Genomic DNA, 15,182 nt, shown 5'->3' with positions numbered 1-15,182 from the left:
TGGCATCTGCCTTCAGCTCGGGTCATGATCCCGGGGTCCTGGGATTGAGCCCCACATCGGGCTCCCTGCTCAGTGGGGAGCCTGCTTCTCCCTCTGCCACTCCCCCTGCTTGTGTTCCCTCTCTTGCTGTGTCTCTCTCTGTTAAATAAATAAATAAAATCTTAAAAAAAAAAGAAAATAGTGAGTGCATGTGTATATATGTGTAAAATGAATCAAGGGGTTGGCTGTGTTTGTATTAAAAGGAATTGCTTAATTTTAAAGCTCAAAACTACCTAATAGACTAATCTCGATCATAGCTTAGAAGAAGGTTTTAGGGCAAATCTTAGGAACTTGGATAAATTTGCTTTCATCGCCTAAAATCTGTTTAGAGGGCATCTGTGCTGGAAGGTCACTTGTGGTGTACTCTGGGCCACACTCATATAGTTGCTCATCATTTTCTGTAATTTGGTGAACCTGCTGGTTTCTATGGTAAAACCACACGATGTTTCCACTGCTACCACCAGTAACAGTTTTTGAAGGCTGTTCTGATAGTAATCTGTTTCCCTTCCAAAGAAATGAACCCAATGTTGGACTCAGCAGCCTATCTCAACCTAGTTAAGATCTCGATACAAATAAATTGATCAGAGTGAATAAGTAGATCTGTTCATCCAAGTCCTGGGTGAGAGAAACTATCTCGAATCACTGGACACGAGCATCTGGATAACATGAGGCCGAGGGCAGCAGAGTTCACAGAGAAGTAGGCAGAAAGTCTCACCCTGGGGTGGCCAACGTGGGAGTCGGAGGACACCAGCTGGGTCCGCGAGCTAGGTCAGCCAGCAACATCCTAAACCATCAGGTGTGGTTAGCAGTGCTTTCTTGTGTGTATCTTCCTTTTCCGCTCCCTGTGAGATCATTAACTGGGGGAGTAGAGAATACTACATTAGTAATGATGCCAAGAACTTGGCATGTTCTCTTAAGTTCTTATTCACGTGCCATCTTATTTCTCCTTTCTGAAGTCTCTGACAAATCAACACACATTCACTTGTTTACCTCTTAAGGAAAAGAGACTGCAGGTTGAATTGTATTATTTGTTTTGAGCTGTGTTTTTACAGACTTTTTTATTTCCGATATGGGCACATTAGATCCCAGCCCAGTGCTTTGAATATCTTAAAATTTGCCTTTAAGACCTCTATTCAGTGCACTCTTTCCTGCTTTGAGTTCCTCCTTCCTTTTTCAAGATGAGTTTAGTGCTGATACCGTTATTTACACATCAGAAGTCCTTTTCTTTCTCCTACGTAGAAAGGCCACTTGTGTTTCGTTCACACCCCACCTCCAGGTTTTAATCTCATGAATGTCATTACCCCTCAGATTGATGGGTCAACGTTGAGAACCATCTGCATGCAGCATGGCCCACTGCTGACATTCCATCTGAACCTAACCCAGGGCACCGCCCTGATCCGATACAGCACCAAACAGGAGGCGGCCAAGGCCCAAACCGCACTGCACATGTGAGTACCCATCCTACGCTCACTGAGACAAATACGCATGAAGATGCACACGTGAGTAGTCTGCCACCTGCTTGATTAGACACAGATGCACAAGAACATGCACAAAAACAGCATCATGGCAATAAGCAATTGCTTGGTACTGAGGGGACTGATCTTTTCTACCTACCTAAGCGTGGATTGTCCTGTGTATCTCATAGGCCACTCATCAGAATTCCAAAACCAAAGAATTTATGAAGTCATGAAGCAGTGAGTAAATTTTAAGTACCAAGAAACAAAGCCAGTATTTAGGAGAATGTGAAACGTCGTAAGCGCTGTCACTTTTTGTAACAGAATCTAGCAACTTACCTTGGCTTCTTTGTTGGTGAAGATGAAACACAGTGGTCCGGGTGCGTAGCACTGATTTTGTCTAAAGTAGGTGGGACTGGATCACAACTTTGACTATCCCCCCTCCCGGCTGCTGTCAGACTGGGAGCCAGCAGATGCCACGGCAGAAGCTACAAACAGAGCGAGCAAGCAGTGGTGAGGCTCAGGCAGTGAACCCAGTCCTGACACAGAGCAGCGGCACCTCCAGATGTCTAAAGCTGGGTCACCTTGATGCTGTGGTGTGACCTTTCACCTCCCATGGGGGAAAAGAGAGGTGACATTTTTCTCCACATAGGTATTCCATATACCAAAAGGTTACTGATACATGGTACCCTCTAGGAGTCTTTGGATGATTTAGTGATACTTACTGCTTTAAAACAGTGCCTCTCGATCACCTGGTCTGGTTAAAACGCAGGTTTTGATCCTGTAGGCCTGGGGTGGGGCCCATGATTCTGCATGCAAAAAAGCTTCCAGGGCATGTGGAAGCTGCTGGTCAAAGGAGCACACTTTGACTCTCGAGGACTCAAAACCCTCAGTCCCTATGGGTGCTTTAGGATTCCCTCACACCCATAGCTCTTTCCCTCCCCTTTTTCCTAGGTGTGTGTTGGGAAACACTACCATCCTGGCTGAGTTTGCCACCGATGATGAAGTTAGCCGCTTTCTGGCACAGGCTCAGCCGCCTACACCTGCAGCAACCCCAAGTGCACCCGCCGCAGGTTGGCAGTCGCTGGAGACCGGCCAGACCCAGTCGGACCCCGTCGGACCTGCTCTGAATCTTTTCGGTGGGTCCACAGGGCTCGGGCAGTGGAGCAGCTCGGGCGGCGGCAGCGGGGCCGATCTTGCTGGCGCTTCATTGTGGGGGCCCCCAAACTATTCTTCTAGCTTGTGGGGAGTCCCAGCTGTGGAAGACCCCCATAGAATGGGCAGCCCTGCTCCCTTACTACCTGGTGACCTTCTGGGAGGAGGGTCAGATTCAATCTGAACTTAGAACTTTCAACTCTGACCTCGTGACCTTTTTTGGAACAGCAGCAGCACTAACTTGACCTTTTCGTTTTTTTTTTCAACTTGCAATAAATACATTTTTAAAAGGAAAAAAGAAAACGGAGAGAGGAAAAAAAAGGTGGGTCATTGACAGACTGTCTGAGCACATAGTTGCCTCCCTTATAACTTCAGTTTTTTCGTTTGGAATATGAATCCAAAAAGAGAACATATCACTCTTGAAATACTTGAATCATGAACGCCAACCTAGAAAGACAATGTGAAGCAAGTACACATACCATTTAAATTTAAACACAAAAAAATTAAAAAAATTAGTTTCTAGTTTTTCACTTTTTTCATGTTATATGGAAGTTGTTGCTAAGAAACATATATACTGAAAAAAAAATAGCTTTTTAACTTTGTTTGCACTGGGTGTGTTTCCGTCCTTAGGTCTACCACGTTTGGGAGGGAGGGGAATTCAAAAGAATTGTTGGGGTGGGGGGGGGAAGACTTGACGGAGCCTCACTTTAAAAACAAAAACACAAAACCTAAAAAAAAAAAAAAAAAGGAAAAAATTTGTGATTGGCTGGTTGATAAATACCAGTGTGTTCTGGCACATGTAACTGCCCAGGCATGCTCGTTCTGGTATGTGTGTGCACGTGTGTTCATGTGCATTCGCGTGCATCCTTCTCTCTGTCTCTGTGTGTGTGTGCACCCGTGTCCTCCTCCCCCACTCGATCTCAGAAAGCTGCATTGCTGACAGTCTGCAGGCTGGCTGGCCGGCCATCTGCTTTTTATTTTATTTTATTATTATTTTTTTTTTAACTATCAGAACACACAAGCACGGGGAGCCACTGCTTACTAAAGCAACTCCGTTGGGCTGCATTAAGATGAACAGAGTGCTTTTTAATGATTTAAGCAGGGAGCTCCTTTCCATTTGCAAATTAGCCTGAGTGAGTTTTCTCTTGCTTTTCTTTTGACCTAGCAGTAGAGCGGAGCACTGCCAAGTCCAAAAAAGTAGGAGAGCAGGAGGTACCTCTTGGAGCAACTGTGTGTTTATTTATTTCTGTTTTTTAAAGTACGTGGCCACCAGGCACATCTGAATATCTGTTAAGTTTTTCTTTCGTTAGTCTGAATGGGAACAGATGATATAAGAGAGTTTTTACTTAACGCCAAGTCTCAAAAGCAGAAGAACCATGTTCCCCCTTTCTTGTGTCATCAGGTATGAGGAATTCATCAGAGAGTCAGGTAATGCCGAATTAAAGGTTTCCATTGGTTCTCTTTTTCGTTTTATGAAAACGGAAACAAATAGGTTGTGAGCAGCCTCCTGAAAGCACCTGCAGCTTCTCCCTCTCTGCTCCTCTCTCGCTGAGCGTTACCTGTGCCAGGCCGTGGCGTGTTACAGCACCAGGCCATCACTGACAGAAACGTTTACTTAACGAATGTTCTTAAACCAGTGTGTACTTCAAGCGTTTCCTTTTGTTTCTCTGTGTTGTGTATTTCCTGTGTATGTGGTTTTGCTTAGGCAGGTATAACTTAGCAGAGACTTTTAAGTATTGCACCTTTTTTTGGTTTTGACCTCTTTATTTTTTTTTTCCTTGTAATGTTGCTTTTTTTATTTCGGTATTTAAAGACTTTTTTTTTTTTTTAAAGCATCAATGTAGTAGTACTCTGGGCCGACTAGGGGGCAACTTTAATCCACAGTTATCACCAACATGTATGTACTTATGTTGGAATCAACATGTATCAAACTGCTTTTTGTGAAGAGTTCTAGCAGACCCGAAGGGGTACCCCTTTATACAAAGCAGATGGCTGGTGGGGCGGGTGGGGAGGGGGGAGGGGAACGTATGCCGGTAACGTGCTAGCACTTGTGTGGACATCCCAGTCTGCATTATACTGTTTAACATAAAGTGCCGACATTCTGTACCAGCAAATACCTGCCCATTCCAACCCTTGGTGGGAGCAGACCTCTACTGTCCTCCGTAACTTGCTGCTAGTGAGGACAAGGGAGTTTTTCTTTCTTTAGCATCTTCAGTGAAGGATACAACAATGCCTAATGTATTTGACTTTTAGCTTGTGTCTGTGTGTAGGTGGGTGGGTGGGTGTGTATAGGAAAAGGCAAAACTGAACTATTTGCATTTAAGTGGTTTTATGAGACAAAGAATGGGAATTCTGTAGTCCTCTGGCTTACCCTGTTGATTATAAACCTAGCCTCAAAAGAGATTGACATGCATAATTCAAGGTGAGCGTTCGCTCATATAAGTCTTTATGCACCCTTTGTGGGTAGGTGGTCAAACTTGAGTCTCCAGCGTTGGTTCAGTCCCATTGGATGCCTTGTAGAAAACTAACTGTGCCCTCTTCCTGCTCTCCGGTTTTCATCACCACCACCATGCCCCTTCCACCTCTGCCCATGTACAAAACGTCTCCTTCCAGCCCCCTCCACCTGCTCTCCGTGTGTGGAGCAAAACCCTGTGGTGTGTGGTGATGTCCAGGTGGAGAGCAGCTGTGTTCAGCCATCTACAGAAGGCAAAATCTTAGTGGCCCTGGGCCAGGAGCATGTCCCGAGGCTCCCACAAGCCCGTGGCAACCCTGTCCACTGCCGTGTCCTGCCCCCGCCCCTCCTCCTGCCTGCTGGTTCCTTGGCCTGCACTATGGGTTAGTTGAGTTCCTTACGATACTACGGTGAAAGCCGGGTGCTAGAGCCCCTCTTGTTTACAAGACATAATGAGGGATTTGAAATATGTAAAAATAAACATGAGAAGCTCAAATGTTCTTCCATCTTAAGCTTAAAGGGAAAAAATTAAAAACTTAAAAAAAGACCAAAAAGTGCGTATATATATACATATAAATATATATTTTAGATGAAGACTAACTCTGGGAGCATTTAACAGTGTTTTTTTGTTTTTGTTTTTAACATTTATTTTCCTGCTTTAAAATTTGCAAGCATTCTCAGGAATTCTAGGGTAGGAAGCCAGTTTTTTGAAGATGGTTTATTTAACCATATCTTATCCTAGATAGACGGCTGTTTCTTTCCTGTTAATAAACTTTTACAAGTTCCTGAAACTTCAAAAAGTTTAAACAATTTTTACTTAAAAAAATGTAAAAAGAAAAGTCTCCAAACATTATTGTCATACTGGGGATCACACATTTTAAAACACATAGAAAGAAATATTTTTTAAAAATTATCAATTTAGCAGCAACAGGTCAATTCGTTATCTTAAAAAATATGGGAGAAGGATTAGCTTTCTAAGAGCTTTATCACGGATTTGTTTGAAATTGTGTGTCATTTGGTGGGAGTGTTTGGTTTGTATAAATGGGAATGCCATCACTTTGTTCCTTTCCATTTAAGAGGGAACTGACATCTCCCCTAACGATTGTTAATTTTTTTTAAGGGAACCCTTCTCCCTGTCCCTCAAACCCCAGCAACAAAAGAAAGAAAGATAGAAAGAACAACTTAGAAAAAAAGAAGTAAACTCTAATCTGTAAAATAGTACGGTTGGATTGCTGAGAATCTATGTAAAGAGCTAGGAAATATAGGTTAATAATTTTTGGAACAAATTTTAAATATAGGCATCACTAGAGGAAAATATCTATGGACTGTTCTATTAATGAAGAATGTCTGTCTTACCTCCCTGCTTGTTATGGGAGGAGGAGAAAATAAGAAGAATCTAATAAGGAACAAGTGATTTTACTTTTTTAGCTCCCAGCTACTGTTGTGCTCATTTTAATTGCTGTTTTGAAGATCTGCTGCTTAATTATCCCCATCCCTCAGCTGGAGATGTGGAGTATTTCCTTTCAGTTTTTCGTGATGTTGAATTCTCCTTTTGTATTCCCTCCTGGGGCCAGGGGTCAGAATTCCCAAGCATGACCACAGCTTCTTTTAAACATCTAAGCTTCCCAGTGGGAAAGAAACTCCAGCTCGACAGGTAATGGGAGTGGGTGGGGTTGCTGCCTGCAATTTCTCTAAAACCGCTATAGTGCCTTCGTACATACACCCAGACATCCTAAGCAGGAGGAGCTCGTGTGTATGTGCATGTGGTCCAGTCACTCCACAGACATTAAGTACGTTTGCCCATTAAGGAAATTGGAGTGGTTCTGGATAGGCCCCAAAGGCAGTGGGCTAAATTTAAAATAAATAAACAGAAATCAAGGAAGTTAAGTATGCTTTCATGTCTTGATAATGTGGAATGCCAAGATCCTTCCTTGTGTTATTGCCCTCGTTACTGTGCACTGACTTCTCCAGGTGTGTCGTTTTGACAACTACATACAGTGATTTGGAAAGTCTGTGTTGGGCCAGTAGAAAGGGGTTTCTGTTTTTCTGCTCTTGTCCTTCTTTGTCTCCTCTCCTTCCCCCCCCCCTCGCTCCCATTTTTTTCGTCAGCTTGCTGGAAGCTTTGCTTTATTGGTTGGCAGTGACCTAAGAACAGGATATAGTGAGGATATAATGGAAGAGAAAAACTCTTTCCTTTCCATGGTATTCTTTGGCAAGAGCCATGTCTGCTGAGAGGTTAGGTGGCTTCCATAACACTTAGAAAATTTGGTGGGAGCGGCTTCTCTTCCACCACATTCTGGCATGTGTACAGAGGTCTGCTGGTCACCTCTCATTATGTAGATTTATCTTGTAAACATTTCGATCGTGTAAATTTGAGCTTTCCAATTTTTACTAGTTTCCTTTATTTTTTTTAAACACTTGAATACTAGTGGCTGGAGATACCCATCTTTCAAACATCACAAACTTGGTTTCGGTCTACCACATGAGTAGCCAAAAGGAAAAAGCACTCATGGGGAAGAGACGTCTTCCATCAGACTGGAGACCTCTACTGGCAATTGAAATCCAGTGCCATGACCTAATTTTAGGTGTTTAAACAAAACAACAACAACAACAACAACAACAAAAAAAACAAAGTTCAGATCTCCGAGACACTGTGAAGAAATGGATGGCCTGTAGGGCATCTCTGATCCCTCCATACCTACCCTTGATCTTTTCCATTTGCAACATGCACAGAAGTTAACTTAGCAGTGCTGCATGTTAAGGTTCCAAACCAAATTCTTTCACCAGTGTCCCCCAGTAAATCAACATTATCCATTGATTGCCATCGATCAGTTTTATTTATAGCAGCTTAATTTTCTAATTATATGGCTCCTGTTCTAAGAACTTTCCCACCTCTTCTGACATGAATGTAGCATAAATTAGTAGTTGGTTCTTCCAAGTTCCTGTGGGTTGAATGCAGTATCTGAGATTATGCAAAAAAAAAAAAAAAAAAAGGAAAAGAAATTCCTACCTAAGAATTTGGAAGAGCTTTTATTAATATATCTAGCAGAAACTAACATTTCACGGGCTATTGACGTGTTACAAATATTCACTTGAATTTTTGCCATGGGGGGGCAGTTTTTGTAAGGTTAACAGCCAGATTCCATATCGACCTCAGATGCTGTGTACTTTTTAATTTTATTTTTTTATATTTTGCCATCTTGACTCTTCTCTTAAACAAAATGAAGATGTCTCTGCTGAGCAAAACACTTAAGCCAAGCCTGTTTTCCTCTGCAGTGTAAACGAAATGTTTTCAGCAGACTTGGCTGTAATAGCCATCTCTAAGATTAGGGAACAATTGAGTCTTCATATAGAAAAGGTCCCCTTCTACCCCATCCTCAGAGTTCAGATTCAGTATATAACACTTTGTAGGTTATTGTTTGGATTTTGGGTTTTTTCTTTTGTTTTAACTATCTATAAGGTCTTTTACTAGGAGTAGAGATGCATTTTTAGCTGGTTGGGGGAAAAAAATCAAACTTTTTCTTCTCCAGTTTTTGCCAAGTTTTGTCACACTTCATGCCTATGCATTAATTACACTTCTTAGTGATACTGCAAAAAGAAATCTTATTCTTGAATTGTTTTCCTTCCTGTGAGTGTCTTGCTGAGGCTGCATGTGATGGTGCAGTTGAAAATATTCCAGCCTATGTGTCCAGTGAATGATCAATCTATAGACCTCAGAACCCATTCAGAAAATAGGATGCCCTCACCCTCTGCTGCACGCTGCACCACACCCTCTTAACTTTCTTACCTACAAGGACAGGGTGTCCACACAATCTAGAAACAGGCAAATATACATAATGTTGTCAAGAACATCATCAATCTATTAAAAAAAAAAACCCACATAGAATGTTCTCTGTATTTCCAGAGTTAGTGCGTACCCTGTAATAAGCTCTGTAGGTTTTATGGCCAGTGCCAAAAGTGTGTGTATTTTCAGAGATGGTCCCTACTTATTAATGATGGTGGTGTTTTCTTCACCTTGAATTTGACAAAGGGGGTACTGGCATCACATTCTTTAGATTTAAAATAACGATCAACTTCAAGAACCTATGAACATAATAATATATAATAAGTTAATAAAAATAGAACACTGACCCTCCCTGCCCTGCCCACAGTGCTTCCCCTGCACTGCCTTCACTGCCAAAGAAAAGAGGCCATGAACATTTCCAGGTTGGCAGAGGGAACACTGGTCAGGAAACAGAACTGCTCCCCACTGGCCGGGCATTCCTGCTGTCCTTAGGTGAGTGGTCACTTGGACTAGATCTGAAGGAATTATCAAGTATTCTAACATGTGAGTGGTTTTTAAACTGTCAATGTCTTGTAGTATCCTCCTACCACCACCACTTAAAAAAAAAAAAAAACGAAAATGACAGAAGCTGCCAGTGTTTGCCGCACAGAATTTAAATAGTTCTTGTCAGTAAGCCACATACCTGAGTTTGTTTTTAACGAGAGAAACTGCACACCAGGAAAATTTGTACCACCCTGACCCAGGGGTCTCTGCCAGACTCCCATCGTGGGGTCTTCATTGTGACAAATGCTTGTTTTGTCCTTGGGAGAGGAAAGGTCAGATGAAGGCAAGAAGTTTCTGTTTTAAATAAAAAAGAATTAGTGTTTCCCCAAAGCACTTTGTGCCTCAGTTCAGTTTTCAACGCTATCAGTCCTCGCTTCCCCATCCACTGGCCCGTCTCGAGCCAAGGTTAATACGTTGAGACTGTCTTTACAAAAAGAAATTCCTCTTTACTGCTAATGGGAACAGCAAAAGAAAAATTGTGAAGATAGTTTACAATATCGTTGTAGCAGAGTTGTGAATCGAAGTGCTTTTCTTTCCCAACTCCCCTGCTTTCTGGGACCTCCCACAGAATCTGGCACGCCTTCTCCCTGGGCTCCTGACAGGTGTGTACGGTTCTCTGAGGGCTGGGTTGTAGGAGGTCACTGGAGGTGAGCTGGAGCAGTCTTAACTGCAGGACTAGCCTTACAGCAGAGCTTTATGAAGAGAGTCTATCCTAAATGTGTTCGCCAAAAATGAACGGGGGGGGGGGTCTTTATACAAAACAAAGCAAAAACCTTTGGAATCCTTCAAGAAGTTATGTACCTTTTAAAGGTAGTAGAGGTTCTCACCAAGTGATGCATTCAGCATGACACTTCTTGCCAGAAATTTCAGGATAAGTTGGAATAAATGTGTTTAAAACACCACCCCTACCCCCCCCTTTTAATTTTGTCCAAGGAATTAATTACTTAAGTGTAGTATTTCTGAATGTGCCTTTGTGAGTACAGAGACCATCTGTTTTAGGAAGAAGCTAACCGTGGGGATAAGACAGAAAGGCGGTCAGCGTGGTCTTTAGGGAAGTCAGCGATTCTCCTGGCGGTCCCCAGGGGCAGCTCTGGAGTTTTCATTAGCATCAATATTGCACAGTGTAGAGTTGTGTGGAAGAGATTCTGGGGCTCGGGAGGGAGAATGAGGTGATGGTGCACAATGACGGAGACCCAGGTTCATCCAAGAGTGCAGGTTGAATTTATCTATCTGCAGTACCTAGTTTCCTTCGTGTGTGTGTGTGTGTGTGTGTGTGTGTGTGTGTGTGTGTGTGTGTGTGTGTGTGTGTGTGTGTGTGTGTGTGTGTGTGTGGCTGTTTTAGTTTTTGTTTTTCTGTAAGCACTGGAGAACTGAAATATGGTGATGTTTGTGACACATTCATGCATGTCAAGAAACGTTTTCTAGCTTCTGCCATGTGTGGGGGCAGGCAGCGCATTTCCACCCTCTGAGTCTGTGTTCTAAGAAGGCAGTTACTTTCCTCACATCATGTTGCTGTTTATGCGAACAGGGTATTACACGCAAGGAAAAAGCTTTTGAGAGAATAAGATGGAAATGTTTGAGAAAGAAAAGAGAAAAATCTGAAATCATATTTTATTTCTTCAGAACTATTATAGTTAAGCATAGAAATCTGCAGTGTCTCTTCATTTGCTTTTGTGTTTGTTTTAAACAATGCCACCTCTTCTCCCCATGCCCTATCTTCTAAAGAAACCGCAAGTGAACACTAAGGGCCATTTCCATAATTCCTCAGAACTCCCCAAAGAGGAAAACAATCCCTCCCGCAAGATTCCTTCAGCTTCATTCAGGAGACAAAGGGAGGAGAGATGCGGCTTTCTGTGCTTCTCTCTCATTCCTCTCTAATGGCCTTGAAATGTATTATTATGCAAATGTGAATTTTGATACTGAATTTAAGAAGAGGTTGTTGGATTTTTTCTTTTTTCAGAAAAAAAAAAAAAGGTCCCAGATGTGGTCATCATTGCTTCTTTATTTTGTAACGTGAATTGTAACTATGCATTCTGCAAAGGGGGGGTGGGGAGGGCAGAAAGGGGAAGGAAGTAGCTTTGCATCCTTGTTCTACGGTTTCTGTGTCCATGGTATCCGTACATCCTGGCGGGGAAGGGGAGTGAGCCGGAAGCAGTCAAGTCGGCACAGTGAGGTGGAGAGAGACCTGGAGCCCTCCCCGCAGCCCCGGGGGGCGCCTGCAGTTCCTGTCAGCTGGTGTGGTACAGGATTCTCCGCCCTAGCCGCGCAGTGTTAGCCCAGGGCGACAGGGGGCCCCCCCCCCCGGAGGCCCTAGTGTTTCTGGGAAAAAGTACTCGTCCTTTCCTGAATTCAGAACCCTTTCAAGCTCAGGAAACCATGCCTCACTCGTGCTGAACTTAAAGTTAATCTTTCTGTCGATTTCCAGAACTCCTCCTGCTCCTCGCTCCTTTTAATTTTTCTTTTTTTCTTCCTTAATCCTTTTTAAGTGAACTTATTTATAAGGAAACTGCCCTGCTCTGTGGGGAAGAGGACTGTTGCTTGGCAGGCAAAAAGAAGTCTCTTCCTCATCCACGACCCCTCAGCCCAATGTAATCTCTCTGCTTCCTTGCGTTTATTCCGCTAGAGAGCTAGTGAGCCATGAGGTGCTGGACACAGGAACGCCTACAGCCGCCTCCTTGTCCTCGTAGAATTCCCTTGTTGATTTTGCCTGTGGTGAATCCTGGCACCTGCGTTGCTCTTGTCTAGGCATTATCTGCACCCTGCAGTATCATAAGCCAGAGATTGTTCTGCCCATATTCAGTGTTTCCATGCAAGCAGTTTTTGTTGTTGATGTTCACAGTACTGTAACGAGTAACGGACTTGATCACAGTCTCCTCGTGCCCAGTGCAGGGCTGTACAGGCACGATCTTATCAGGGTTCCAATCTGTTCGATTGCCTTTAGACAAAACACAAAACAAACAAAAAAATAAGATCCTGACGTTTCAACTGTCTGACACAAAACAATACCTCGAGGTACATTTCCCCTGCGATGTAGACCCTTAACTCCCCTCTCCTTCTCTGACATCAGTGGGTTATCCTTTTTAAAATATGAATGTGTAAATAGTGGGATAACTTTTACAATTTTTTTCTTTGCTGTGAAAGTAGCCCTGAAATATGATATTTTTCCTTTTTTTTTTTTTTTTAAGCCATCTGAAGTTTCAGATCTTCTTTCATGCTTAAGAAGAGAAAGCAGAACAGGTCAGGGGAGTGGATGTGCATTTGTGGGGTGGTTGTCTCTCCACTGCCTCCCACACACAGTGGCAGCCGACCCGTGTCCAAACCCTGTTTCGAAGAGATGCCATCTATTCCAGATCTAGTTCCAGGGTGAGGAGTGTCCAAATTTCTCTCTTCCAGAAGATCCATCCCCTCCAGGCACTCCAGGACGTTTTTTAACCTAAGACCTTGAGCTCTCAACCTTTCTTGCTTCACCCACAGGCTCACTTTTTGAGTAACCGAGTAGCATTCTGTGGTTCATAAAGGGACTCATCCCTGGCATTTCAATTTGGCACTGTAGAATTCATAGACTTATCACTTTGCAATGCGTTAGAAATGTATTGATTTTTTACTTAGAAGGAAATTCATCTGAGACGTGCAAACAACCTTCCTAAAAGGTGTGGGCACCCTCAGGCATTCCTCTGAATGCCTTTCTACGTGAAGCTTGAAGCTGACATTAGGTAGAGGGAAATAACGTTTAACGAATGCTGCTTGTAGATCTGTCAGCTACAGCTCTCCTAGATTTGGCGACCCTACAAGGCAGGGTCAGAATAGATCGTTTTGAACAGCTTCTTCACAAACGCCTCTCCCTACCCCCCCACCCAGCATCTTAAAGCTAAACCCTGTATCTGTTTAAAGGCCCTTTTTAGTTTGAGCTCACCAATCTTGTATAGTGACGACTTCCTTCAAGGGGAAGAACCTTGAGAATAAATGCACACCTATTCACCACCCACCTTCTGATTTGAGACGCTATCCACCTTTGGATTTTATTTCTGTTGTTTGTTTGGAGGCCTCTTTTCTGTCGGTCTCCTTCCTCTGGTCCCCCATAAGTTTTCTTACTGCCCTTATATCCATCCACAATGCTCCCAAAGGGCTTTGCTGATCTCTGCACTTCTTTCCTGGGACCCTCCCTCACCACCACCCTTTGCACACACCAGTGACCAAAGTGTGTCCAGTGATCTCACAGAAGTCGTCAAAAATGATGCCTGCACCACGAATGTGCTCACAGAGACACGTGCACAAGATTCTGCACCCTTGGCCTTAACCTCTGTATGACTTAAGGTGCAGGAACATTTTTAACAGGTTATTTAAAAAAAAAAAAAAATGCTTCTGGGAGGGGAAAAAAAAGGCAGACAAAACAGCTCAATTGTGCCCACTCCTAACTCTACTATTTGCCTACAACTTAATTCTGTGCCCACCCCACCCATCCCTGTTTTGAGTAACCAAAAAGAGACAACAAAAGCAACCTGAGGAGAGGTTTCTGGACTATTTTATCTTTCTCCATTTAGCTGGAGATATAAATGCTGCTTTGGGTTCCATAATCCTAGGGGCTGTGTTTACATAGTAAAATATATCCTACCAAATCAGGAAACAAGCATGGGGATCTCTGCAGTGAGAGAGAGCTAATTAGGTCGCCGATGGTGAACAAGAGAAGTGCGGGGGTCCGGGGGTGGGGGGCACAGGAGGGAAGACGGAGAAGTGCTCCCCTCGCCCCTTCACTGCTCTCCTTGGCCCCTTTCAACAGAAGGCACAGAGAAAAGCATCAGAAAGAGGCTGGAGTTTTAAAAGGCAGCTTTCCAACTTTGCACACAAACAGGTTAACAGGAAGGTACAGCAAAAATCCTCTCATCTGAAACAGCAGAAACAAAACCTACCAACCTGACTCCATAGTTGCACATAGTGACGCTCTCTGCAAGTTACCTAGAAGTGTTTTGTTTTTCTTATACTTGAAATAGCTTTTACGATGTTACTTTGGCGGCTTTCTTTTCTCTCTCCTGGCGGGCAGCAGAGGAAGCGGATGATGGGATCCAAGGAAGCGTGAGGGGAGAAAAGGAAGGTTATGGCGTTGTCTTTTTTGTGTGTGTTCCCTTAAACATAGAGAGGTTTAATTGAACTCCCATGTGTTGAAATTGCTCCTCATATTACTGGTTTTACATGGACACAGAAACTAGGCACTTTAGAGGTGCACTTGCATGGCAGGCTGGGCCCCCCTTTTCTCTATTTTATTTTACTTTTTTAGTATAGTGGTACTTAAAATCACTGGTTCACTTAAAGAAAAAAACAAACAATAAAATGTTAAACTCTACTAATGTACAAATAAGCTGAAAAGTTGCATTTTATGTGTATTTTTCGCCATAGCAGGTACTGTATTTCTCATGCTGGATTTAAAAAAAAAAAGAAAAAACCAACAAAAAAAAAAACTAAAGGGTGGTGTTTATTGGATTGTGACAGGTTGCGTACTGAGGAACTAAGTCGCCGTCATTTCATTAAAACTGAGAGATGATGTAATGCATATATAAGAGTTTTCTGAAGGGTTTTTTTGGGCTTTTAAACAGCTTATTTTTGTTTTGTTTAGTTTTTTATTTTATTTTATTTTGGAAAGATATGATTGTATTATGTGCAACTCAGTTGCTTACATTATAACTACAAAATATTTTTGGGTTCCTGGAAAAAAAAAAACAAAAAAGAAAAAAGACTAATAAATGTGTTTGGCTGCTAAGCA

The 15,182-nt window shown here is 42.8% G+C and overlaps 1 protein-coding gene across 7 annotated transcripts in view; it reads left to right on the top strand.

Annotated features, from left to right (window-relative positions):
* The window catches only part of TNRC6B (trinucleotide repeat containing adaptor 6B), a 251,856-nt gene extending 236,674 nt beyond the window's left edge, over nt 1-15,182 (top strand). For 5 of the 7 annotated variants that reach the window (XM_027595503.2, XM_027595507.2, XM_027595505.2 and 2 more), the window contains 2 exons: nt 1,348-1,487; nt 2,448-2,832. In XM_027595503.2, the coding sequence (XP_027451304.2) occupies nt 1,348-1,487; nt 2,448-2,832 (525 nt within the window). Of the gene's footprint in view, nt 1-1,347; nt 1,488-2,447 lie in introns of all 7 variants that reach the window. The other 2 variants (XM_027595501.2, XM_027595502.2) reach the window with 2 other exon arrangements.

The sequence above is a fragment of the Zalophus californianus genome, chromosome 9 (genome assembly GCF_009762305.2).
Source record: "Zalophus californianus isolate mZalCal1 chromosome 9, mZalCal1.pri.v2, whole genome shotgun sequence".
Classification (NCBI taxonomy): Eukaryota; Metazoa; Chordata; class Mammalia; order Carnivora; family Otariidae; genus Zalophus; species Zalophus californianus.
This window is presented reverse-complemented; position numbering and strand designations above follow the sequence as displayed.